The sequence below is a fragment of the Balaenoptera musculus genome, chromosome 9 (assembly GCF_009873245.2).
Source record: "Balaenoptera musculus isolate JJ_BM4_2016_0621 chromosome 9, mBalMus1.pri.v3, whole genome shotgun sequence".
Classification (NCBI taxonomy): Eukaryota; Metazoa; Chordata; class Mammalia; order Artiodactyla; family Balaenopteridae; genus Balaenoptera; species Balaenoptera musculus.
Window position 1 is genome coordinate 1260008 of NC_045793.1, and position 22701 is coordinate 1282708.

Consider the following 22701-nt stretch of genomic DNA (forward strand, 5'->3'; position numbering starts at 1 on the left):
CCGAGCCCGGTGAATCCTAGGTCTCCCTACTGCCAAACGACCTTCAAAATAAAACCTCATTTTGGCAAAAGTGAAAGAAAAAAAAAATCAGGCGTGATTATTAATGTTATATGGCCCACTTTTTGAAGGCTCCAAACGAGAGTTTGGAAGAGTTTCCCTGTGGATGTTTCCATAGCATTTTCCCGGTTCAATGCTGCCCCATCAGATTGGGGACGGGACACGGCATGTCCTACGAAAGTGTATGCATTTCAAATTGAATGTTTCTTACGTGAGCTTTGCAGCCCTTAACCCTCCTAACACAGGGGAAGAGGTGGCTCCAGCCCCACAAGCTCTGTGCCCACCCCTGGGCTGGTTTGGTTCTGCCCCCTCTCCCCTCCCCTCCGAAGCGGGACCCACCTGTGGGCCTGCCCTCCAGGGGCCTCCCCTCTTCACTCAGGAGCAGCCTGCAGGGCAGGGCTGTGTGAAGACGGACGTGGGGTCCCCAGCAGCTTGATGACCGCCGGGGCTCTGCCCCATGGCACGGACACTGTGTCCTATCCTGGGTGACCGGCCTTGAGGACCTGAAACCTTCCTCGCGTCGGGCCGGCCCTCCCCCTGGGTCCCCACAGCGGGGAGGCTCTGGGCTGTGAGGGCTGAGAAGAACCAAGTCAGGGCGTCGTGCGTGGTGGTCGCCCTTCGGAGAGGCTCCAGCTCCTCCGAGTGACCCTCCTTTCACGGCCCTGGGACGTGGCCGCTGTCCTCGGCCAAGACAGAGTCTGGGCATGCCCGGCTCATCTCCGTGCTTCCCGTGGTGTCAGCAAGGCCGCTGGTTTCACACGTCGTACATTCAGGGGCGACGTCGTCTTTAAAACAACATTCCCACTCTACAGTGATGCATCTCAGAATCTAGACTCTTGCCCTCAAAATACCACTTGATCTCTCATAACTGAAATGACAGAGAAGAACTGCTTTTCTTTTTAATTACTAATACCTGATGTTTATAAACGATGGCAAGTGAGTGTTAGTCAATAACGCTTACAGTTTATTTACGTGGGTAGCACTTAAAATCCGTTACGCTTTCATGGTTACATTGTCCACACTAAGCATCAAACACCAGTCCACTCTTCACCCAAGAGTCCACACCACCTTCCACTACAACCAGGTACACGGAGCAAACTGCACAGTCACCTGAGAACCACACACGTCACACTTGCTCCCGGCGCCCAAGCCCGCGGCTCGGCCATGAAAGCTGTGCCCCCAGTGCCCGGACTCCCAACGCCGCTGGGTGAAAGCTGCTGGCGTTTGAAAATGCCATCCAAGCTTTTCACGATGCCCTCGGTGCCCGGGGGCAAAGGGCAAGGGGATTCAGGCGGGTGCAGGGGTGAGAGGAGGGGCCCTGACAGCGGGCGGGGAGGGGGTTAGGGGCCTCGGTCCTGCGGAGGAGTCGCTGCCGGAAGCTGGGAGACCCCGGCCCACGGGAAGCGATTCTTCTGAAGGAGCCGGTGCTGGAGCCCGCGGCCGGCTCAGCGCCTGTGCTCAGTACCTCACGAGCTGCACGTGGGAGGGGCTCGTCTGCTTCCCCCCAGCCTGAGCCTAACCTAAGAGCCAGAGGTGCTACTACTGAACAGAATTTTGTAGACTCCTGTGTCCCTGCCAAAACAACTACAGATCCAAGGAAAGACGGGCTATTCGAGAAGATTAGAATTAAAACCATAAACGTGAAGGGGCTCCACACCTCGAGCGGCCAGGTCACCGTGAAGGTCTGGCTCCCCGAAACTGAAGAGAAGGTCACCCGGGGCCAGGAGTCACCTTTACGTCGCCCTGTGCTTAACTTGAGTCTAGATTCACACACTCAGCGGAGGAGCGAAGGTCGTGTCGCGAGCATGCACGCGCCGTCGGGAGCGCCACACGGCCAAAGCTGCAAGCATCTCCGCAGGTGTGCGCCAGGGAAGCAGGGTGGCCTCAGCCGCCGGGGGGATGAGCGGGCGCAGAGCCGGAGAAGCAGGGACGGGCCCGCGGCTCCGTGCTCCCGCCCCCCGGGCCCTGACCGGTGTGCCCCCAGTGTCCCCAGCGCCGAGCAGGTGTGGCCTCGGGGCAGCGGAGAAGCAGGTGTGGCACCCGGCACGTGTGTGCAGCCCCTCGGCTGGCCGCCCGCCGCTCCACTGCGGCCCGTCTATGGGCGGCCCTTCGTCGACTTCTTCTTCTTCGACTCCTCTCTCTGCTTCTGCTTCTTCCTCTTGCCACCTTCTTTGAATCCTAAGGAAACAGGCGTGTGAAACACTGCAGAGGAGCAGCTGCGGCCCCACCAAGAGGCAGACGTGTCTCTAGATATCCCCCCGGTTAAAACAAACAAACCTCGCGATACAGTTATGTGTCCTCACTCCTATCTGCTCCACAACTAAGGCTCAACAAAAACATGGACAGACTTAAAACTTGGCGATGGGAACCTCTAACATGATCCGACCAGCATCCCAGCCCCGCGGAGGCTGCGGGCTCGCCCTCCGCCCACCAAGCCAGCCCCGCGGGCCTGCCCATCATCTGTCCCCACGACCCAGCCCCAGGTCACCTGGAGACAAGGCAGGGCAGGCTCCGCCTCGGGGGATGGGCCTCCCCGGGGGCCCCTCTGCAGGGAGAAGCCCAGCTGTTACAGCGTCCGGGGCTCAACCAATACCCCACTCCAACCTTTTCCCCTGTGCCGTGTGCTTGCCCGAAGCCGGGGGAGAAAGAGGCGGGTGTGACCCGCTCACCCTCCTGAGATTTTGTCCGAAGAGTCAGAAGAGCTCTGGGTTATTTCTGCGAAAACAGCTCAGGACCTTGTGTTGCGTTAGTGCACACAGACGTGGGTGGAGGAGCGGGACGCTGAATTTGGTAACAGAAGATCGTTTTGAACGGTCAGCCTAGAGCCAGGCCAGGGTCACTGCAGGCCTGTGACCTACTGCGCGTGGGCCCCGAAGCCTGCTGAAAGGGCACAGAAAAGCATCCTCGAGATTTTAAATTAGGAGGCAGGTGTCATTTTAGAACACAATCTCCTCTCCAGACGGAACCCAGAGACCCAGTCTGTTCACGACACGCACGTGTCCACACAGAACCACCCCTGGGTGGGCCGGGCCCGGGGGTCAGTTAGATGGGCGCCGACAGCCAACCGGGACCTGATCACGATGCCCGCTGCGGGGCAGGGGGGAAGCTGAGGACACACACGTGCCTCCAACAGGACGAGGCTGCCGGGGCCTCCCAGCCTCACCACCGACTCAAACGCCCCTGGAATCCGCTCGCAGAGGGTGGAGGCTGGCGCGGCCCCCAGGGCTCTGCGGCCTGTGTCCTGCCTGCTCTCCCATCAGCACAGCCGTCCGGGTCAGGTGCTGTACAGAAGTGGCCCTGACACGGGGGCCCCGGAGGTCCTCACGCCCAGCGTCCTCCTGCCTGACCCGGCTACCTACACAATAAGCCAAAAGGAAGCAAGAGAAACACCTGCGAACCCACCGCCAGCGCACAGCAGCCCCGCCCCTGTGACCACGCTGCTCTGGCCACAAGTCACTCCTCTCAGCTCTCCCTTTCACACTCGACCACGACGACCGACCGAGGGGGCCACGGGGGTGCCGGGACCCTCTCCTGCCTCATACTCAGGCCCCGGCCCCGTCTCCACTCATGAATCCCCTAAGCCAGAGGCGCCCCCGGGCACACACCGGGCAGAGCTGGGAAGTTAAAGGATCAACGTTATCCTTTCATTCGTGAATTTCTTCTTCACATTGAATAATTTTAATTTTCCTTTTTAACAGTTACACATTCTCGATAGACCTCCAGCGTGTGTGGAATCCAAAAATGAAAAACACTAATCCTTTATCCACATCTCGCCGTCTAATTTACGGGCTCCGAGAGGCGTGCGATGCGTCCTCTGAAATAAAGCCGAGGCGGTCACCCCGTCTCACAGCAGGTTAACAACACAGTGAATGCCGGCAAGAAGGCACCGTCGGGCTGAACACAGAACTCCCCCCGCAGACGGGCCAAGGCTCCCCCAGCCGCACCCTGACCCCGAACCACACGGGCCGCACCGTCAACACGGGAGATCCTCCCAGGAGCAATCAAGCCCATGTTCTGAGGCCTGAGCGCATCGCAAGCGAGGGCTCGTTTTTAGCCTAAAATCATCAGAACCCGCCAGGCCACTGCCCACCCCGCCAGCCCCGGGGGCACCTAGCCCGCCGATTGCTCAAATGGCTGAAGCACCAAGTAGGGACACCAGACACTTTGTAGGGAACCAAGCCCTTCATCACATGCTTCTAAGAAAGCTGCCCGCGATGTGAAAGCCTGGCAGGAAGTCACCGCGGGAGCCTCCAGACCACGCGGAGCGTGCCCGCTGGAGGGGCAGGCGTGGCGGGGCAGGACGGGGGCAGCGGGTGCCCATCACTCTGCTCCCTGGAGGCCCTGACCCACTGGGCACCTAGCTTTGCCCTGTTACCCCAGCGGCCTTTTCCGCTCTCCCAGTTTTGGAGTCTTCCTCCGGAGCAGCTCCGTCATCTCTCGATAAGAAGTCAAACGAGCTCACTATAGTCATGTAAAAAGCATATCTTTAATTCTTTGGTGATTCATTCTGACACTCTTTTGAAGGCCTCGTAGCTTGATTTGAAAGAAGGAAACAAACCACAAAAAAAAAAGTGTGCTTCGCAGCGCCCAGCGCCTGCCAGGCCGAGCCCTGGCCGCCCGACATCGCTGTGGAGCACGGGCAGGAAGAAGCATTCGGCAGAAGCACAAGGCCATTGCTCGCCCTCGTGTGTAAGCATGTGCTGAGTTCATAAATCAACAGTTTCCCCACCTGGAAACAACACCTGGGAGGGCCCTGATGGTTAACACTGACAAAGCACAAGATTTCACAAAGAAGAATTACTTTCTGATGATTCCCCAGCAGTGGCTACTCTCCTTCCGTCCACAGCCCTGGTCTCTGTTGCTCAGAAGCACCACGGGCCTCGCTGTGACCCCAGGCCCACTTCCTGTTCAGGAAGCCAGCTAGATGCCTAAACAAGGCTCCTCCAGGCAGGCCTGAGCCCGCACGCCTCACTCTTGGGAACTGGGATATGCCCACCCAGTTTAGACACCCAGGTTTATGGTCACCTTCCAACCAAAGGGACAGCTCGTAAGGTCCCTATTCAAATGGTATTTGTTCAGGGAAACTGAATCTACAGCCCTGCCCCTCGCCAAGTCCAGCCAACGAGCGGTCAGGACCAGGAGGTGACGATAAATCTGGGGAAAACATCCACACGCCCATTCAAGGCAGAACAAGTTTCTTCTGAATTCGCACAGCCCTTCCACTTTCAATCACCTCTATTTTTCTTTCAATTACCCAGGAAGAGGCTAATGCTCCCAGATGGCCCATGTGCCTTGGGTGGCACTGCTCCCTGGCAGCCGGTGGCCAGGTCCGCGCAGTCCCGCGGGGCTCTGCACCCTGGCTCAGAGCCCAGGACACCCGCCTTCCGGTGAGTGGATGGGACAAATCCCCCGTCCTCCTCAAGACCCAAGCACACACCCTGCTCCACATGAAAAGGGCCAGAAGGGGACTGAAGGGACAGAGCTCCCAATAGAAAGTTCTGGGAGAAGAAAGGGATGGACCTCATCCTTTCAGTTCCCTGCGCAGACGATGCTTTCTTGCCCTAGGTTCACAGAAGTGACCTCACGACGTACACTGAGACGTCACCCTGAAACAAGGGACCAAGGATCCATCTCTTCCTTCACATAACCTGCTGTGGTCAACCTGGCGACTTCCAGTGCTGAGAACCAAGACGGGCACAAACGCTTCAAACCGATGAGTAATTCACACTAGATTTACATCGGCCTTTAGACTCAGCCAGGGTCAGCCCGCATGCACAGCCATGCCGTCAGAAGTAATCCAGAACTTTCTACAGGGAACACACTTCAAAGACCCATCTGGGTTCCCTAAGAAATTACAGGTCAAGAAGCTGGAAGAGGGCAGAGCGGGGTCTGGAGAAAGGGGGTCACGAAGCCTCAGTGCATCCAGAGGTGGGACACTTCCCCTGGGGTAAGGGTGGGTCAGCACCCTTCCACCTGACCACAGGACCCCTGGGGGCGGGTGTCGGGTTCTGCCTGTAACTCAACAGCAAGGCAGGGAGGCATGGCTGAAGCCGCAGGGCCCCCAGGAGAGGCTGGGCGGGCGCCCGCTCTGCGGGACCAGACCCCCAGCATGAAGTTGGAAGTCACACAAAGGGGCTCAGCTGCTGCCCAAAACAACACATGGCATGCCGTGGTGGGAGACCGGCACCCCGCTTTAGTGTGGGCTCCACGCGGCCTCCCCCCACCCACCCGCCCGTCCGTCAGGCCAGGACGCAGCAACACAGGGGCCATCTCGGTCCTCGGGGGCCCCGGGAAGGCCGGGAGGCAGCCCCGCGGGGAGGCTCTGCGGCGGACCCCCCGTGCACACCTGCGGGGAACGCGGCCGGGGGCTCCCAGCTGCTGCCGGCCCGGTGCCGGCCTGGCTCGTCCTCGTCCTCACCCGGGGGGTGGGGCGCGTGTTTGGGCACAGAGGCTGGCCGGTGGGGCTTCAGAGGGCGGGCACTGGTGCTGGCGGGCTGGGCGGGCAGCGCGTGCTGGCCTCGTCGCCGGCACTCCTCCGCGAAGGCGTCCTCGTCGGCCACACCTGAAAGCACAGGACGGAGACGGGCATGAGCCGGGCGGCGCGAGGTCCTGGAGCGGGAGGAGGAGGCCCTCGTCTCGCGCCCGGCCGGCTCGAGCAGGGCCGCAACCGAATCTTCCGAGAGAGAACAGAGGAAACCAAAGTAGCCCCCAGGAGAGCGGCAGCGCATCCTGAAAGCACAGCCGACCTTCAAGAGTGAGGGCGGGGCGCCGTGACAAATTCACCCTCAGAATCGGCACAAGGGCGTCACCCCGGAGGAGTGGGCTCCGGGCCAGCCATCGGTCTCTCTCTCAGGCAGCTGCAATGCCAGGACCTGCACAGACCTGCGGTGATGGAGGCGGCGGCCACCCGGCTTCCCGCCCGCTCGTGCCAGAGGGCGGCTCCGAGCTCTGGGCCGGGGACCCGCACGCACGGTCACCTGTCACCGGACGCACAGCCAAGAACATTTCTCCTTGCTCTCCAGGTTGTGTTTCTCTTGGTGTTTTCAAAAACATAAGTTTTGCACATTAGGTGGATACTAGCAATAAAATTAAGAAACGAATGATGATAGTCACCGAATAACTTCAAATTTCATTCTCTGGGGGGTTTTTGATCAGCAGTCACGCGGGGGGTCGGCGGGGCCTAAGGGAAAGGCTGTCAGAAACCCAGTAACAACGCAGGACACAACCGGTCCGACGGGAGCAGTGACACCAGGCGGTAGCCTTCCTGTGCCTCAACAACCCTGCTCCCTGGACGGTGGGTGGGCCCGGCACCCCAACCGCGACGTCCAGGGCGCACACCGCTGAGCCCCAAGCAGGCGACAGCCAGTGTGACCCGACACGCTCGCCCACTCGAGCTCTTCCCCAGGCAGACCCTCCCTCCACCGCTGCCGGCCCCACCCACCCCGCCAACGCGGAGGACGACAGGCCTGCAGAGATGCTCCCTGTAACGAAGACCTGCTCTCAGGCGGGTGCGCGATTACAATCCTTTCCGCACCACTTACACGTCCCGGAGCGCCAGGTTCAGTGCTGGAAACAGGCGTGGGGCCTCCCCTCCATTTCCTCCAGACGCCTGAGCTCAAGTACTGGCCCCAACACGCGCTCACCGCCCCCCGCTCACCACCCCCGCGCTCACCGCCCCCCCCCCGCTCACCGCCCCCGCGCTCACCGCACCCCGCTCACCGCCCCCGCGCCGCGCTCACCGCCCCCGAGCTCACCGCCCCCCGCGCTCACCGCACCGCGCTCACCGCCCCCGAGCTCACCGCCCCCCACTCACCGCACCCCGCTCACCGCCCCCCCGCGCTCACCGCACCCTCGCTCGCGCTCACCGCCCCCGTGCTCACCGCACCCCCGCTCACCGCCCCCGTGCTCACCGCACCCCGCTCACCGCCCCCGAGCTCACCGCCCCCGCTCACCGCACCCCCGCTCACCGCCCCCCCCCGCTCACCGCACCCCCCCCGCTCCCCGCACCCCGCTCCCCGCACCCCCGCTCACCGCACCCCGCTCACCGCCCCCGTGCTCACCGCTCCCGAGCTCACCGCACCCACGCCGCACCGCGCTCACGGCGCCCCCGCTCCGCAGAGGATACCTCCTCTGACACCGCAAAGAAGTATGGTGACCTCGGGCGGCCTAGCACCCGGGCGTGCATTTTAAGGCTCTCCACGCCCTGCAGGGCCTCTGACATTCCCAGCACGGGCTGGGCAGGGCGCCCTGGGCTCATGGTCTCTCCCAACAGCACATCCCCTCCCTCCAAGAGACATGCGCGAGCCGCTTGTGCCGCCAGCTAACCAAGCGCTCGGAGAGAGCACCTAGCGGTCGGCGGACGTGGCCTTGACCACCATCACACCAGATGCCACCCCTAGCAGTCCCCTGAAGACCTATGGCCACCGTCACGGCGGCTTCTCAGAGTCAAACGGACCGCCGAGCTGAGGAAGCAGGCCCTGGGCGCAGCCGTCACATCTGCTCCCCGTCCCCCGAGCAGGGGCGCCCCTGTGCCCGCTGAGGGGGGTCGTCAGGCACCGACTGGCACCGACGCAGGCTTCACGCGAGAGCAGGGCACTCCCAGAACACGCCTGTCTGGAAGAGGAACGTGCGCGAGCGACGGTCCCGGGGCAGGGCCAGGGCTGGGAGCACTCAGGGCCACTCCACCCCCCGGGGGCTCTGCGGGGTCGAGACGCAGGTATGACTCCCAAATCCACGGTGCCCTCCCAGGGGAGGGGGCCCCACGGGGCCGCGGCTAATAAAACACCACCACAGCGACGTGACCTCAGAATCCTCACTGGACGCGGCAGGCGGGGGAGCGTGGGCAGCCCCAGCATGGCCGCAGGGTCGTGCAGGCTCGCGGCCCCTGCGCTCGGGGAGCTCGGCACCCAGCAGCCCAGGCACAGGCTCGGCTCGTCTCCAGCTGGGGAGGCGGCGGCGGCCTGGGTGGGCCTCTGGGGTGAGCAGCTGGCCCCTCCCCGGCTCCAGACGCAACCGCGCCGGCAGCTTTGATGTGACCTTAAGGATGGCACGTCGCCCACAGGTGTAGCCTGAGCATCCCAGGTGCTGGACCACACACAGCAGCGTGTCCGCTCTGAGTGCCCGCGTGACCGCGACGGGCCTGGACGTGGGCGGGGGGGGGGGGGTGGCGGCGTCCCAGGAGGTCCGGGCACCCCGGGGGCCGGCCGCCGCTGTTACTCACCTCAGGTCAGCTCAAACCCACTGGGTCTGTTGGCCGCACAGAAGAGGCGGTGCTCCCCCTGCCCCATTCCGCTCAGGGAAGCCCCACCTGCAGGACCGCACGGCCGTGGGCACAGACGACACTTACCTGCCAGGCCGGCCGCGGGAGGCCCGGTGAACGGACAGCGCCAGCTGTGTCCCGCGCACGGCACGGTCGCCTGCTCTGCTCCCTGACAGTCTTCAGTGGCGCCAGCGCACAGGCCGGGAGGCTCCCGTAGGACCCGCATCCGCCTGGCGTGCCCCCTCAGCCATGCTGTCACCCCGGGCCCCGGCTGCACACACCAGCCCATCCCCAGGCCCCGGCCACCCCAGCCCTCAGGGCCGCTGGGCACGCTCTGCGTCTGCCGTCTGGTTAGAGGATGAAACGGTCACTAAGACGTTACTCCTGGCGTTCCGGAACAAATCCCAGCACACCGCGCAGAACGCACTCCAGGCCTTCAGGGTCTGGTGACCTCCCCGAAGACTGGGACCCGCTGTGGGCAAAGGTGGGGACACTCTTGGGTCCTGGGGACCCCCTCCCCCGGCAGCCATGCTTCTGCCTTGTCCCCTCCCGCCCTGGGCACGGCCGGCTCTGGCGAGGGGCTCGCGCTGACCTGGTTGGCCCCCTGCACCCTCCTCCCGGGCTAATCCTGGCACCCTCCCACTTCCGGCCTTGCTTCTGTGACGCCCCCTCCCTGCGGGCCCGGCTGCACCGTCTCTGGACCAGGCATTGTCCAGGGGTGGACGCAGGGGCCACAGCTGAAAGCTGGACTCTCAGGCTTGGGCTCCAAGGCGAGCCCTTCAGAAGCTGCGACGGACACGCAGCTGGCGCCTCACTGTCCCACGAGCTGGCCCTGGTAGACACCGTCACCTCTGTGCCCCCGGGCCCTCCCTCCAACACCATGAGCCCCGGAGGCCCTGGGGTCTGGAGCACGATGATCAAGCCACAGACCCCACAAGGTTCCCCATAAAGCTCTTCCATGTCTCAAGTACCAGGAAAAGGATTTGGGGAAAAGACGAAAGGTGGATGTTGAGAAGCTTATCTGAATATTTCCGCTGGACACTTTCTGGAAGGAATCCCTCGACGTGTTCATTCAAGCGCTCATTTTGAACCCACTGCGCCACACGCAGAATAACAGCAGGCACTGACAGACTGACAGAAAAGGAGGCCACCACACCCAGAAGTGCAACCAGCTGTGGGCGACACAGGACCCCCTTGTCTGAGAAGACGACCCGCTGCTGCTGCCGGTCTGAATAAGGACCATCAGCACCGTCAACTCCTGCCACTTCAAGCGTTCAGGACGGTGCCTCCCCTGCAGGGGCCTGGCCTCACTGCACACAGGGGGGGAGTGAGCGGACCCGTGCTGTTCGCCGTGTCCCACGGCTCCTGAGCGCGAGAGACGAGAAGCCGAGGGGCACGGGAGGCTCGGCAGACGTACGGCGTGCGAAGGAGAGCCGGCAGCCCCGGAGGGCAGGGAAGGAGGCCGTCCTGCCCCGACGCCAGCCCCCCGTTTTCCCCGGGCCCAGCTGACGTCTCAGAACCGACACAGGCCTCTATCGGGTCTCCCCGCGCCGCAGCCCGGCTCGCCCCGGGAGCTGACCTAACTGCTCCAGGACGCAGATGGCAGAGGTCTGTAAACGGCCCCCAGTGACTGTCGTGTGCACCCCGAAGCCAGGCCCCGGAGACGCCCCTCGGGCCTGTTCAAGGGCAGGTTTGTCCAGGGCAGAGGCGGCTCTGCCTTCAGGGCAGACGGGGCCGCGGGATGCCAGTACCCCGCCCTCCCCTGCCCAGCAGCGGGGTGGAGGGGGAGCCCCTCCCCCGGAGGGCAGGCGTCTCAAGGGGACGTGAGAGGCCCCGGGAAAAGCAGCACCGGGAGCTCCCGAGACAGACGCAGGAAGAGCTGACGCCTGGGCGAGGGCTCCACAGAGGCCCTGCTGGCCGCCTCGCCCGCACCCGCTCTGACGGCTCCAGGGCGTCCCAGTCTGTTCCAGGGCTTCCCCGCCGTGCCGCCTGGGGCTCGTTCTCACAGCGTCCCTCACGCCCCAGGTCCTCCCACAAGACCCACCCCAGCTCCAAGGGCTGCGTCCGACCCGCGTCGGGGGGCCCAGGGGGCTGGACCACGTGACCCGCGACAAGGACCCACCAGGCCTCTCCCTGAAGGCAGCGCAGAGCCCAGGATCTCCCACCCCTGCAGGTGTGGGCGCGCAGAGGACCCAGCCGGCCTGTGCCACGTTCTGCCCTCAGACCCCCTTCCTCCCCGGCCCCCAGCAAGGCACCCTCGGCTGTGGGACATAACTGCTGAAGCAGCGCAGACATCTCGAGCCTCGAGGGCGTGGCAGGGAGGCCGGGCCTCGGGTGAGGGGGTCCTGGACGCGGAGAGGGAAGAGGCGGCCCGTCCTCTGAGGCCCAGCCGCCCTGGCTAAGCATGTGGGGCCCTGATTTCAGACGGCAGGAGGGAGGGACACACGCCACCAGCCCAGCTCCATCCCAGGTTGAGGATGGGCTGTGAGTCCAGCTGCGTGAGGAGACACGGCCGCCCCTAAGCCCTGTCGCCAAAACAACTCCTGAGCCTGTGGTTCCCGACGCGAAGAGGAAGGTTCCCTGATGGTGTCCAGCAGGGTGGACGCTGCCCGGGAGGCCCACAGAGGCTCTCCTCGGCGAGACATTCTTCCCTAAAGCCAGGACCCCTCCGACACCCAGACGACAGCCCAGCTGCCTCCACCACCCGCCCCAGAAAACGCCTGCAGCCAAAGCTCCTCCGCTTTGAAGAAGGAGCCTTGGGCTCTGCGATGCTCAGTTGCTAAACTCAGCATCGGCCGGCACCCACTTTCAGGGTAGGGGCGGGGGGGGGGGGGCCTTAGCACTCACAGGACCCCTCGTGCCTCCAGACCCCCCAGGCCCCATGTGGATGGTGGGGTGGGCGTCCCAGGGCTGGCTCTCCTCTGAACAAAAACCTTCTCCAAAAAAAGCACGCTGCCCACCAAGGGTCATGGGACGCCAAATGCCACCACACGGCAGACGCTTTGAGTCAGTCAGAAGAGGTGACGGCAATGTCTAGCACCTGCTAAAGGACAGGAGGACGCGCCCCCCTCGTGAGGAGAGAAGGCCCCCACGCGGGCCCCCGCCCCCGCCCTCACAGATCCACGTGGGGCCTCTCGGGACAACCTCGACTTCCAGGAGTTAACACCAGGAAGTGACGACCGCCACTCCCATCCCATCCCCCCACTCCCAACATCACGCCTTCTGAAAGCCAACCACATTTTGGGCTTCTTTCTACAGCGTTTTCCAAAATTTCCATACGTTTCTGTTAACTGCTGAAACATTCCTCTTCTACGGAAACTCACTAATTGTTTCAGCAATTTACTATATAAAGGCAAAACACATTACTTGAAGAAAAATAAATAAGTCACATCCACTCTTACAACCCAAACAGAACTTACTGTTTCGGCATAATTTCCGCTAACCTCTTCCTCTGCAGAAATTAGCTATTAACGCACGTGAATTCACTAAAGTTTACGTGGGATACAATTCAAACATCCTTTTCATTTGGGAAACAGAAAACATCCTGCCTTCTAGCACCAAGTTAGATACAATTTCAAAACAAACCACAACCTGCCAGTGCCCCTGTGCCCAAGCTCACTGAAGTCACCGAGGAACTATGAGGGGAATGTCCCAGCCGCCGTCCCATGTGCACAACCACTAACCCAAATGCTCCACTTCTTTCCCCAAATGAAGTCCGAATACGCAGTAGGAATCTGGCTGATAACATGCAAATGAAAGCCAACTTCCTTATATAAAAACAGAATCACTTGTTTCCAAATACGTACAATCCAAAAGGCCTCGGTTGTGGCTGCTGTTTTCTTTCTCTGAGGGGTCGGGCCAGGGGTTAATCCCATACTTCTTCCTATCATGCATACCACGGACACAAATGTAGATGACTCAGACATCCAAAAATGCATCACTGGCCCAAGAGAGGATTCAAATATTCAGGGCCTGATAAGTGCCTGGCACATGTGATGCTGCCTCGCTCTCAGGGACTCAGTGCTGGACACACGCAAACAGAAAAGCATGACAGGACGAGGCCCACGCAGATCAACGGCCGGAGGACGCAGAGACAAAAGCAGGCGCAGAGGCGAGGAAGAGCAGGCGCGCCGTTCCCAGGATGGGGAGGAAAGCGAGGCACGAAAGCACGCGGGGAAAGCTCGGGAGGCGGCACCGACCACGACGTGACTTGAGTGCGGCAGGGCAGGCGTCAAGGATGGGACAGCAGGCAGGAAGAGCGGCACACGGCCAAGTCTAAAGCGCCTCGCAGGCGACTGACTCTAAGCAAGGAGCGACTTAATTTTTGCTGCCAGATTGCGGGCAGGCGACACGGTGACGATGCATGAGACTGACCATCAGGTGGACCGAGAAGGCGGTCACGTGAAGGGGGACCGAGTGAGGAGGGGCCCAGGCTCTGGCAGGAGGTGGGCGGTGGTGCTGGCTGCAGCCGTGCGGACACGGGAGGAACACGGACCACCGAGGGTAAAGGTCAAGGAGACAACAGCAGGAACTCTCCTGTCCGAGCCCCTCTGAACTTAAGTCCTGCACAGAATCCACACCAAGGGTCAAAAGCTCCTGTGAAGGGCCGGTGGGCTTGGCCTCCCCACCAGCACCACAGCTTAGAGCGTCCTTCGTGTTACCACCACAGAGGGCGGAGCCCCTTAACCTGCCCTGAGGCGCCCACCAGCCCCGCAAGCGCCCGCCTCTCCCCCGCCTCTCCCGGTGGGTTAAGGCATCGCTCGTTTGTCTGCGGAGACAGCTGCGGGGCAGGGCAGCTCAGCAACCTGCTCCTGGGGCAGGGGTTGGGGGGGGATAGTTCCTGACGCACCACAGCACCCCGGGATGGAGGGCATGGCCGGGCTCGGGCAGATGGGGCCCCGCACTCACCCGGAAAGTAGGGGCGTCACAGCTCTGGCCAACAGTGCCTGGAGCTCGGACCTCACCGCCACACACCCCCGGGGGTTGTGCGCTTCGAGAACAATCGCGACATGGAAACCCAGGGAGGCAGAGGCACAGCCAGCCACCGCCCCGGCCTCCCGACCCCGGCACGTCACTCTGCTCTCGCGTAGGCGGCCTCGGGTCGGGCCCCAGTACCCTGCCCTCAGGAGCCGCAGAGCCCCAGGCCCCACTCCTCCGGCGGAGACCACTGTCTCTGGGGCCACGTGCCCGCTTGGCTGAAAAGGGCCCCGAGAGAAGCAGGGTGAGAGTCAGGATCTACGGAGAGGAAGGAGGGGCGAGGGCTGTGTGCTGTCGGGGGCACTCCTACCACCCGCTCCATAAAGGACAAAGCAACGCTCTGATGCCCTAAGCACCCGCGCGACACAGGCCGGCCCTGAGGGGCGAGCCACCCGGCTTTCCTGCTCAGTCCTCACTCAGGCTGCAGGGATCTGACCGCGCGGCTGAAGCACGACTTCCATCAAGATGACCAAAGGGGCTTCCCTGGCGGCGCATTGGTTAGGAATCCGCCTGCCGATGCAGGGGACACGGGTTCCAGCCCTGGTCCAGGAAGATCCCACGTGCCGCGGAGCAACTAAGCCCGTGCACCACAACGACTGAGCCTGCGCTCTAGAGCCCGCGAACCACAACTACTGAGCCCGCATGCCACAACTACTGAAGCCCACGCGCCTAGAGCCCGTGCTCCGCAACAAGAGAAGCCACCGCAATGAGAAGCCCGCGCACCGCTACAGAGAGTAGCCCCCACTCGCCGCAACTAGAGAAAGCCCGCACGCAGCAACGAAGACCCAACGCAGCCAAAAACAAAAACAAAAAAAATGACCGAAGGCTGTCGTAATAAACAGTAACTGAAATAAATCATCAAAAAGAATAAACATTCTAATTTTGGTAGGATCTTATATTCACAAAATCTTATTTTCCTAAAGACACAGTTTAATCCACATAAAAATCTCGAGTGATTCTAGTTTCTTCTCAATATTGACACCCGTTAAAGACTTATTAAAAAACCATATTATGTAGACTAAGCGGCCATGTGCCATGAACTCGCAGTTGTTTCATCAAAGCACTCCACCAGTGGACACCACATGACAGAGTGCAACCCGGGCCGAAAAGAAGACCCAAAGGACAAGAGAACACAAGTCCTGAACAGTCGCGTGTTGAATGAGATTTAGTAGGTATTAACACTGGCAAGAAATCTGGGAGAAAGTTGGGTGTTTTTAACACATACAAACGTTCCAAGTAAATTAAAGAAGCAAACATACAAGTGAAAGTACATGAAAAAAATATGGAAATTTTTTAGTTGTGGAACATGTAGGACATTAAACAAAAGGCCACCCCAAAAGCCACACAGTACGTCAAATGAACACATGACAAATGAAAAGGAAAATCACTTTAACAGAGCAGGCAAAGGACTCATAAACAATGATGTAACAGGGGCCTGTGAAATAGGGAACAACCGCAGAAAAACAGGGATACCCGCCATCACCAACCAAGAGGCTCCACCTCATCCAGAAACCAGAAACATGAATTTTAACAACTGTTAACAGACAGCATTAACAAGTACGCTGGTAGGCACATACTCTTGGTGGAAAGTAACTTATGACTACCAGCTTCAAATGCACACATTTCTCCCCCCGACTGTTCAACCTCCTCTAGGCCCCCGACCCAACAGAGCCACTCCTACAAGGACACGCACGCCACCCAGACACCTCAATGATCACAGGAACAAAGGGACGCCGAGGCTCCCGGGCTGCACAGGACTCTCAGGCCAGAGCTGCGACGGGCGCCAGCAGCCCCAAGCCCAGGCCACGGGCTGCACGGCCGCCCCAGCCAGGCACACGCGACCACAGCCACTCCAGAGGCAGCGGGAACCCAGACCCCGCCCGGCAGGCGGCCAGCAGCCAGCTCCTGGCCGCCACAGGAACCCTCCGCCACGCTCCTCACACACACGAGCACGGGTCAACTGTGCGCGGACCCCTCAGGCAGCCCACGGAAAGGGGAAGCACAGACGTCACGCGCGGAGAGCACCTCGCCTGCCCGTCCGGCTCGGGATCCCGTGCCATCAGAGCCCTGGAGGCACCTCCAGCACGCCGGTGTGTCAGGTGAGAGCCCTCGGCCTGGGCGTGGGGCCGACAGCAGCAAGCGCAGCCCGGCAGCCCAGCTGGGTGAAGGCTCTGGGTGCCTCCTCACTGCCGCTGACTGAGGGGCGGTGGAGGGGAAAACGTTCCCCCAAAGTGGAGAGACGGCAGCAGGAAAGGGTAACTCTTCCCTCGAAGCAAACGCAAACCAGAGGGAGAGGGAGCTGTAAAGCCCAGTGGACGAAGGGGCTCCCCCGGGCGCTCGGGGGTCTGGCTGCACTGGGCTGGAGGGGCGCAGCCGCACCCCGGGGGCCGCCCCATCCCCCCTTGTGCAGTCACGGGGGTGTATGTATCATCTCTTTGGTAAACGCAAGATTTTTTTAGGAACTCCAGAAACATTTTTAATTAGGAGGAAATCCCATGTCATCCTATTTTTAAGTATAAACGACTTGAAGAGGGGAAATCGTTTGGCGGTATTTTTTTGGTACAACCAGAAAAGAGTGGTTTCTGAATGGCTCTCAGCTAACACTCCAAAAATGCTGGGTGTGGTCTTTGTACGCTGTAGTACACGGCACAACACACGGCAACCGAATATAACCCACTCATACAGTTCACGTGTCTTGAATATCTTAAACGACTTCTATTCCCCGCTGACTTGTGCCTGATGCTGGCCGTCCCAGTCAGAACTCAGTGTCCTCGGACACCTGTGCTGGTGGTCGTCCAACCAGGTTCCCTAGTGAGTCGGCTAACATATGTACGTATGTAGGTACAGTGCGTATGATACTAAATTGTGCAACAGTGGAACTCGGGGTGTAACAGCTTGTCCACATGTGAAGATACTGGTACTTGATACCCTCTTAAGGAAATGCTACCTCCAGAATTTAAGCTGGAAAGTCACTGGAATTACTGTTTCAAGAAGAATAATATCTACATGACTTTTTAGATTTTTGGTACATACATTAAGAACTGTGTGCAAACTGGAATGTCCTGTGTACTGATCCTCAAAACAACCAATACATCTCAATTATTGAAAAAAAAACTAGGGGAACAAGCCTAATATTAGTCTCTGAAGACTGTGGTCACGCTGTGCCCACCTGGGGTGGAGGGACGGCCACCAGAATGCTGGGACGGCCCCTGGAAGGACCAAAGTCTGACCACTACTTCCAGGAAGGCCTCAAAGAGGCCACCTCTCCCTCCTGGCTTCACCGCCTGCAGTACTCTCACGCACGTCCACACCCTGCCCGCGGGCTCACGCTGCCATCCAGCTGAGTGGAGCTCCGCAAGGGCAGGGAACTCCCCGCATCACACGGTAAGCAAATGTGGTCTTCTCTACGAGACAACGGGAGAAAGAATGCGACACTGCTTCTGCTACAGGATGCCCAGCTCTGGGTCCTACAGCCCTGAGACATGCTCCAGGTAAGAAAGTCCTGTCCTCGTGATGTCCTACCAATGCCTTGAATGCCTTTGGGGACCAGGACAGGACAAGGGAAGGGATGGGGAGAACAGCACGACGCTGCTGTGCTCTGTGTTCCTTTCAAGAAGCAAATCAACCCTACTAGGATAGAAAAGGACAAGTACTAAGCTGCTCTACTTACTAGACTGTGAAACTTACCACCACCATGGACTATTCAGTGGTCCAAAGAACAAAGAAATGTCATAAACCAAGAAGCACCCCCCAGTCCTCCCAAACCAGACCTGGTGGTTACTCGGTACACTCGGACTGGGAGATACGGTGCTCCCAGGCTCAAAGGGCAGCAGTCCAGGGGCAGAGTGGAAATGAATGCCATGGGATGATTTATACAACAGATACTTAGGGAATGCTTCCAGCACCACAGACTAGGGAGAAGCAGCAAGAAAATGGGCAAATCCTGCCCTCGTGGGGTCTGTATTCCTATGGAGGTTGGACTGCAGAAGAGGAGTCTTTGTTCCCTGAATACTGGGGTCAGAGGGAAAAGGAGAAATAGTCATGGCTCTCCTCAAAGTGCAGAACTCACCCGGGTCCAAAACCTCAGTTAGTGCCTTTGTATGTAGTTTGGTAAGAACAACTTACAGAGTGCACGAAGCAAGGAGCAAAGATTCACCTAAGCAAAGAACAAGCACCGGGTCTTCTGATGCCCAATTCCACTTCTAACAAGCAAGACTCTCTCCAAAGTCCCAGCCAGGTCTAGTCTTTGGAAATCCATGATCACCATGATTTCTAGATTTCTGATTGACAGAGAAACAGCTGTTGTAACCTTCCCTCCTCTGACCTGTTCAAGTAGCAAGATGAAATAACTAATTTAGTCACCAAAAAAAAGAAAGAAAAAAAGTTGTCTTATCCCATTTTAACCACTAGTCATACTCTACTAAATCTCCATCTAATTAACCCAATTCATTAGAATGGCAAGGAACAGCAGATTCAAAGGTGCTGAGACAAAAATCAAAAGTCACCTATGTGACCAGCTCTAAAAGCAGAAGCCTTAGACTAACTTTAAGGATGCAAGAAACGGTGACTGAGGAAGAATCTAATTATTTAAGCAAATGTTTCTAGACTTGCAGCATTAAACCACCCACTCTGAAAGTACCAATCACCTTGAAAATAACTCAAAGGGAGGCAGAATCTCGTACCTCATTAAAAAAACAAAAAAAGGCCACTGGGTCATACAGTTCAACCTCCACTTGACCACACCATACCAAGTGCTCAAACTCACTCCACAATTTTGTGCTTGAAAACCTCCTGAAATAGTAATAATTATCCCATTATTGAACTTGCTGATGGCTAACCACAGAGAAGCAATAGCAGAGACAATTAAATGAATTACAAACTACTGCTGGATTCTCTAAAAAAAAAAATATTTTCATGTGAGTATGTAGTGCTGAAAGGAGAAAGAAGAGCAGCCCCTGAAGAGGCTGAGGACAGCTAGTGGGTAATCAAGCAGGAGTGGCGAGGCTTCAGTAGACAATAAACAAAGGGAAAACTGACTGGAAAGGTGCTGTCCCACGAATAACGTCCCTGGAGCTTCCCCACATCTGTACTGAAAACTCCAGCAGGCCAGACACACAGGTTACAAGAGTAACTTCAGGTAAGTCTAACGCTTTCTCTGCAAACTTCTACAATGTGCCCTCTGTGGACCCTCAAGAGGAAGAAAGATGAGCTACCGGGGCAGGTGTGACCACTGGTATCATCTGTATCACAAAGCAGCAGTAACCGGGCTGCTAAAAGCAAACCTGGAACCTTTGAAACCTGAACCGAAAAGGCAGGAATGAGGCAACCAGCCGTCACTGAACTACATCAAAGCAAGGGAGGTGCAAACTACAGGGGACAAGAAAACAGAGCGTAAGTGAGAAAAGCACAGCACGCTGCTGCCCCTCAAGACTGTGCTCCGGGGAACTAAACAGAAGACCTCCATCCTGAGCGACTGTTACGATAACCCCGAGCATGGAGGAAACGAGAGCACACATGATGCGACAGCCCCGGCGGCGGGCTCACCCAGACAGTGGGCACCGGCAGTTTGTGGGGAGCTCAGTCTCCCGCTGCAAAGGCATTCAGGGCTACAGGAAGATTTTTTTTTTTTTTTAAATCAGAAAGTACAGGGACTAACAAATGACCAGACCTGTAACGTAAATTAAATGCTCTTGTTCCAAGTCACTCCTTCTGTGGGTGATACGACCAGGGCTGGACACAACACTCACCTCACCGCTCACGGCTGTTTCACAGCACACCGGACTCAAGGCTGCAGGAACGAACCTGACTGCTTCCAAGTACTCAGGGAACAAGCCCCGACGGCAAAAGCTCTCTATCCTATTTCATTAACATTCCTATTAACGGACGTGCAGAATAATGGCACTTCTCACAGGCGGGAACGGCGAACAGTGGCTGCGATGCTCCCCTCAAAAACACGTCACCAGAAGAGGTTCCCCTTCCACCTGCGCCCCCAAGTGGAGCGACCTGCTCACAACCGGGGCTGCACTAAACCCGCCCGTCCCAGGACATTCAGACGCGTAAAGCCGAGGTTCCAATGAAACGCGTCCTGGGACACTAACAACTGGGGGCCGGATGAGACTTCTCTTCGTTGACCTGGTGTCCCAAGGGGGCCACCGAGCCTGTTCTACCGAACGGTTCGTTCCACCCATCAATGAAAAATATCATCTCCAAGTCAGGGAACTGGCAGCTGTTCCTGCGAGCTTCTCACGTAGTAACAGAGAAACCACCTACCCTGACGGCAACAACGAAAGCAGACTTTCTGGTACTAGGGTTTCAGTTTGTGAAAGCAGATTCTGCACTGTGGTTTCCCGGCGTGTGGGGTGCCCACACCTCCTCCTCCGCAGGCTCTGCGAGCTAAGACGGCAGGCGCACGGAAGCCCCTTTCCTTGTCTTCCCTGGTCCAGCTGTCTTCCAATACTTACATTCAAGTTTGCAATGTCTTTTTTAACACCTTCTTCTAGCAGTTTCACACTGCTTAGTTCCAAAAGAAACTCGAGTGGGGCAGTATAAATACAATCAAACTCTTGTTTCATATTCCTCTGGCTGGAATTCTAGTTATCAATGGTTATCGTGACAGATTATACTGATTGAAAAACAAAAGAAACACCTTTATATTTGCCCACACCTGTATCATTCCATGACTTTACTGTGCATATTATCTTTAAATGAGCTGGCATCAAACATAACCTAGAAAACAACAACATATTCTGAAGAATGGAAAACTGGACAGCCGTTTCCTCCCTCACCGAAGAAATGTTCAATAAATTGCTAATCATTATTCAACACTGATAGGAAAATTTTCATACACACTCCAAATACACCAAAGAACACACGTAACTGATGTCCAGCATCGGCCTTAGTGACCAGACACAGCAGGAATGAAAGGACTCTGGGAGCCCAGGCACAAAGTCACACACACACACACAGGAGGCCTCGCCCCACTCAGGAAAGAATGCACCAAACACATTTGCATTTATTTTCTTTTTTTTTTTTTAAGCAAATGACAAAGACCCAGTTTACCAGCTTAACTTTTTAAACCTAAGCTTAACACATTACATATTTAAACAATTGTCAAAACTTACTAAGTTGCCAGCATTCATGCACAACTAGAAAACATCCTCAGTTTGTATTAAACCAGAAATGTATTACCATTAATGCATTAATATCTTTCACTACTAAATACTCAAAAAAATTCAAATTACTTTTGTGGAAGATTCGCCCTGGCGATGTTAACTTCACAGCAGGCTGACACTACTGGCTCATGTTTCAAACACAATGGAAAAGCAGGTCCGTGCTGGTGTTAGTGTACGCAAGAGTCACGGCCACCTTGGATTACGTTTAATAAAAAAGCAAAGTGCATACAGAGATTTACAACAATTTTAAAGACAAAAAAAAAAAATGGTCCTATCATGTGGTCCCAACAATAAACTCAAAAGTCTATGACAAGTAGGGCTCCAATGAGCTGTGTATAAATACTTTAGATTAAGTACAGTTATACGGAAAGTCGAGTTCGTGTGAAATCTTCAAAAAAATGTTCCTGTCAATCCTCCCACGGCGCGCGCCAGAGGGAACGCTCTGCTGCGCACGTGCGGCGAGCTACTTGTTATCCAAGCGCAGCAGCTGCTCCTTACCATTTATCGTCAAGGACTTCAGCTGGCCGTCTTCTTCGACTTCCACTCTCTCTTGACCATTCTCGACAATCCTGGTGGGGGGGGGGGGAATAAGAGGCATTTTAACATCTTGTTATCAAATAAGTAAACATATATGTGAATATACATGCATATTTTTACAGGACTTGCCACAGATATACGTGCAATTACTAATTTTGTGGCTGAAGCCAACCTGCTGAGGACAGACGTTTCTTAAAATCTGACACTGGGGGCTTCCCTGGTGGCGCAGTGGTTGAGAATCTGCCTGCTAATGCAGGGGACCCGTGTTCGAGCCCTGGTCTGGGAGGATCCCACATGCCGCGGAGCAGCTGGGCCCGTGAGCCACAACTACTGAGCCTGCGCGTCTGGAGCCTGTGCTCCGCAACAAGAGAGGCCGCGATAGTGACAGGCCCGCGCACCGCGATGAAGAGTGGCCCCCGCTTGCCACAACTAGAGAAAGCCTTCGCACAGAAATGAAGACCCAACACAGCCAAAAATAAAATTAATTAATTAATCAATTAAAAAAAAAAAGCTGTCTCTCAAATTTAAAAAAAAAAAAAAATCTGACACTGGACACGGGCACAGGCACTAGCAGTCAGAACGGTCACGGTTTCACTATGAACGGTTTCCATTTTACCATTCCAACACACTATTACCCATGAACATGGCTCTAAATAAAGGTGATGTCTAATATATAACACTGAGCAAAAATTCAGAAGG

The 22701-nt window shown here is 57.5% G+C and overlaps 1 protein-coding gene across 5 annotated transcripts in view; it reads right to left on the minus strand.

Moving 5' to 3' along the window:
• Positions 1–998: 998 nt before the first annotated feature.
• The window catches only part of DNAJB6 (DnaJ heat shock protein family (Hsp40) member B6), a 57445-nt gene continuing 35742 nt past the window's right edge, over positions 999–22701 (minus strand). For 4 of the 5 annotated variants that reach the window (XM_036864466.1, XM_036864467.1, XM_036864469.1 and 1 more), the window contains exons 8-10: positions 21964–22034; positions 6404–6619; positions 999–2235 (exon numbers count right to left, since the gene is read on the minus strand). In XM_036864466.1, coding sequence (XP_036720361.1) covers positions 2153–2235; positions 6404–6619; positions 21964–22034 — 370 coding nt within the window. In that variant the 3' untranslated portion in view covers positions 999–2152. Of the gene's footprint in view, positions 2236–6403; positions 6620–21285; positions 22035–22701 lie in introns of those variants that run through there. The other variant, XM_036864470.1, reaches the window with a different exon arrangement.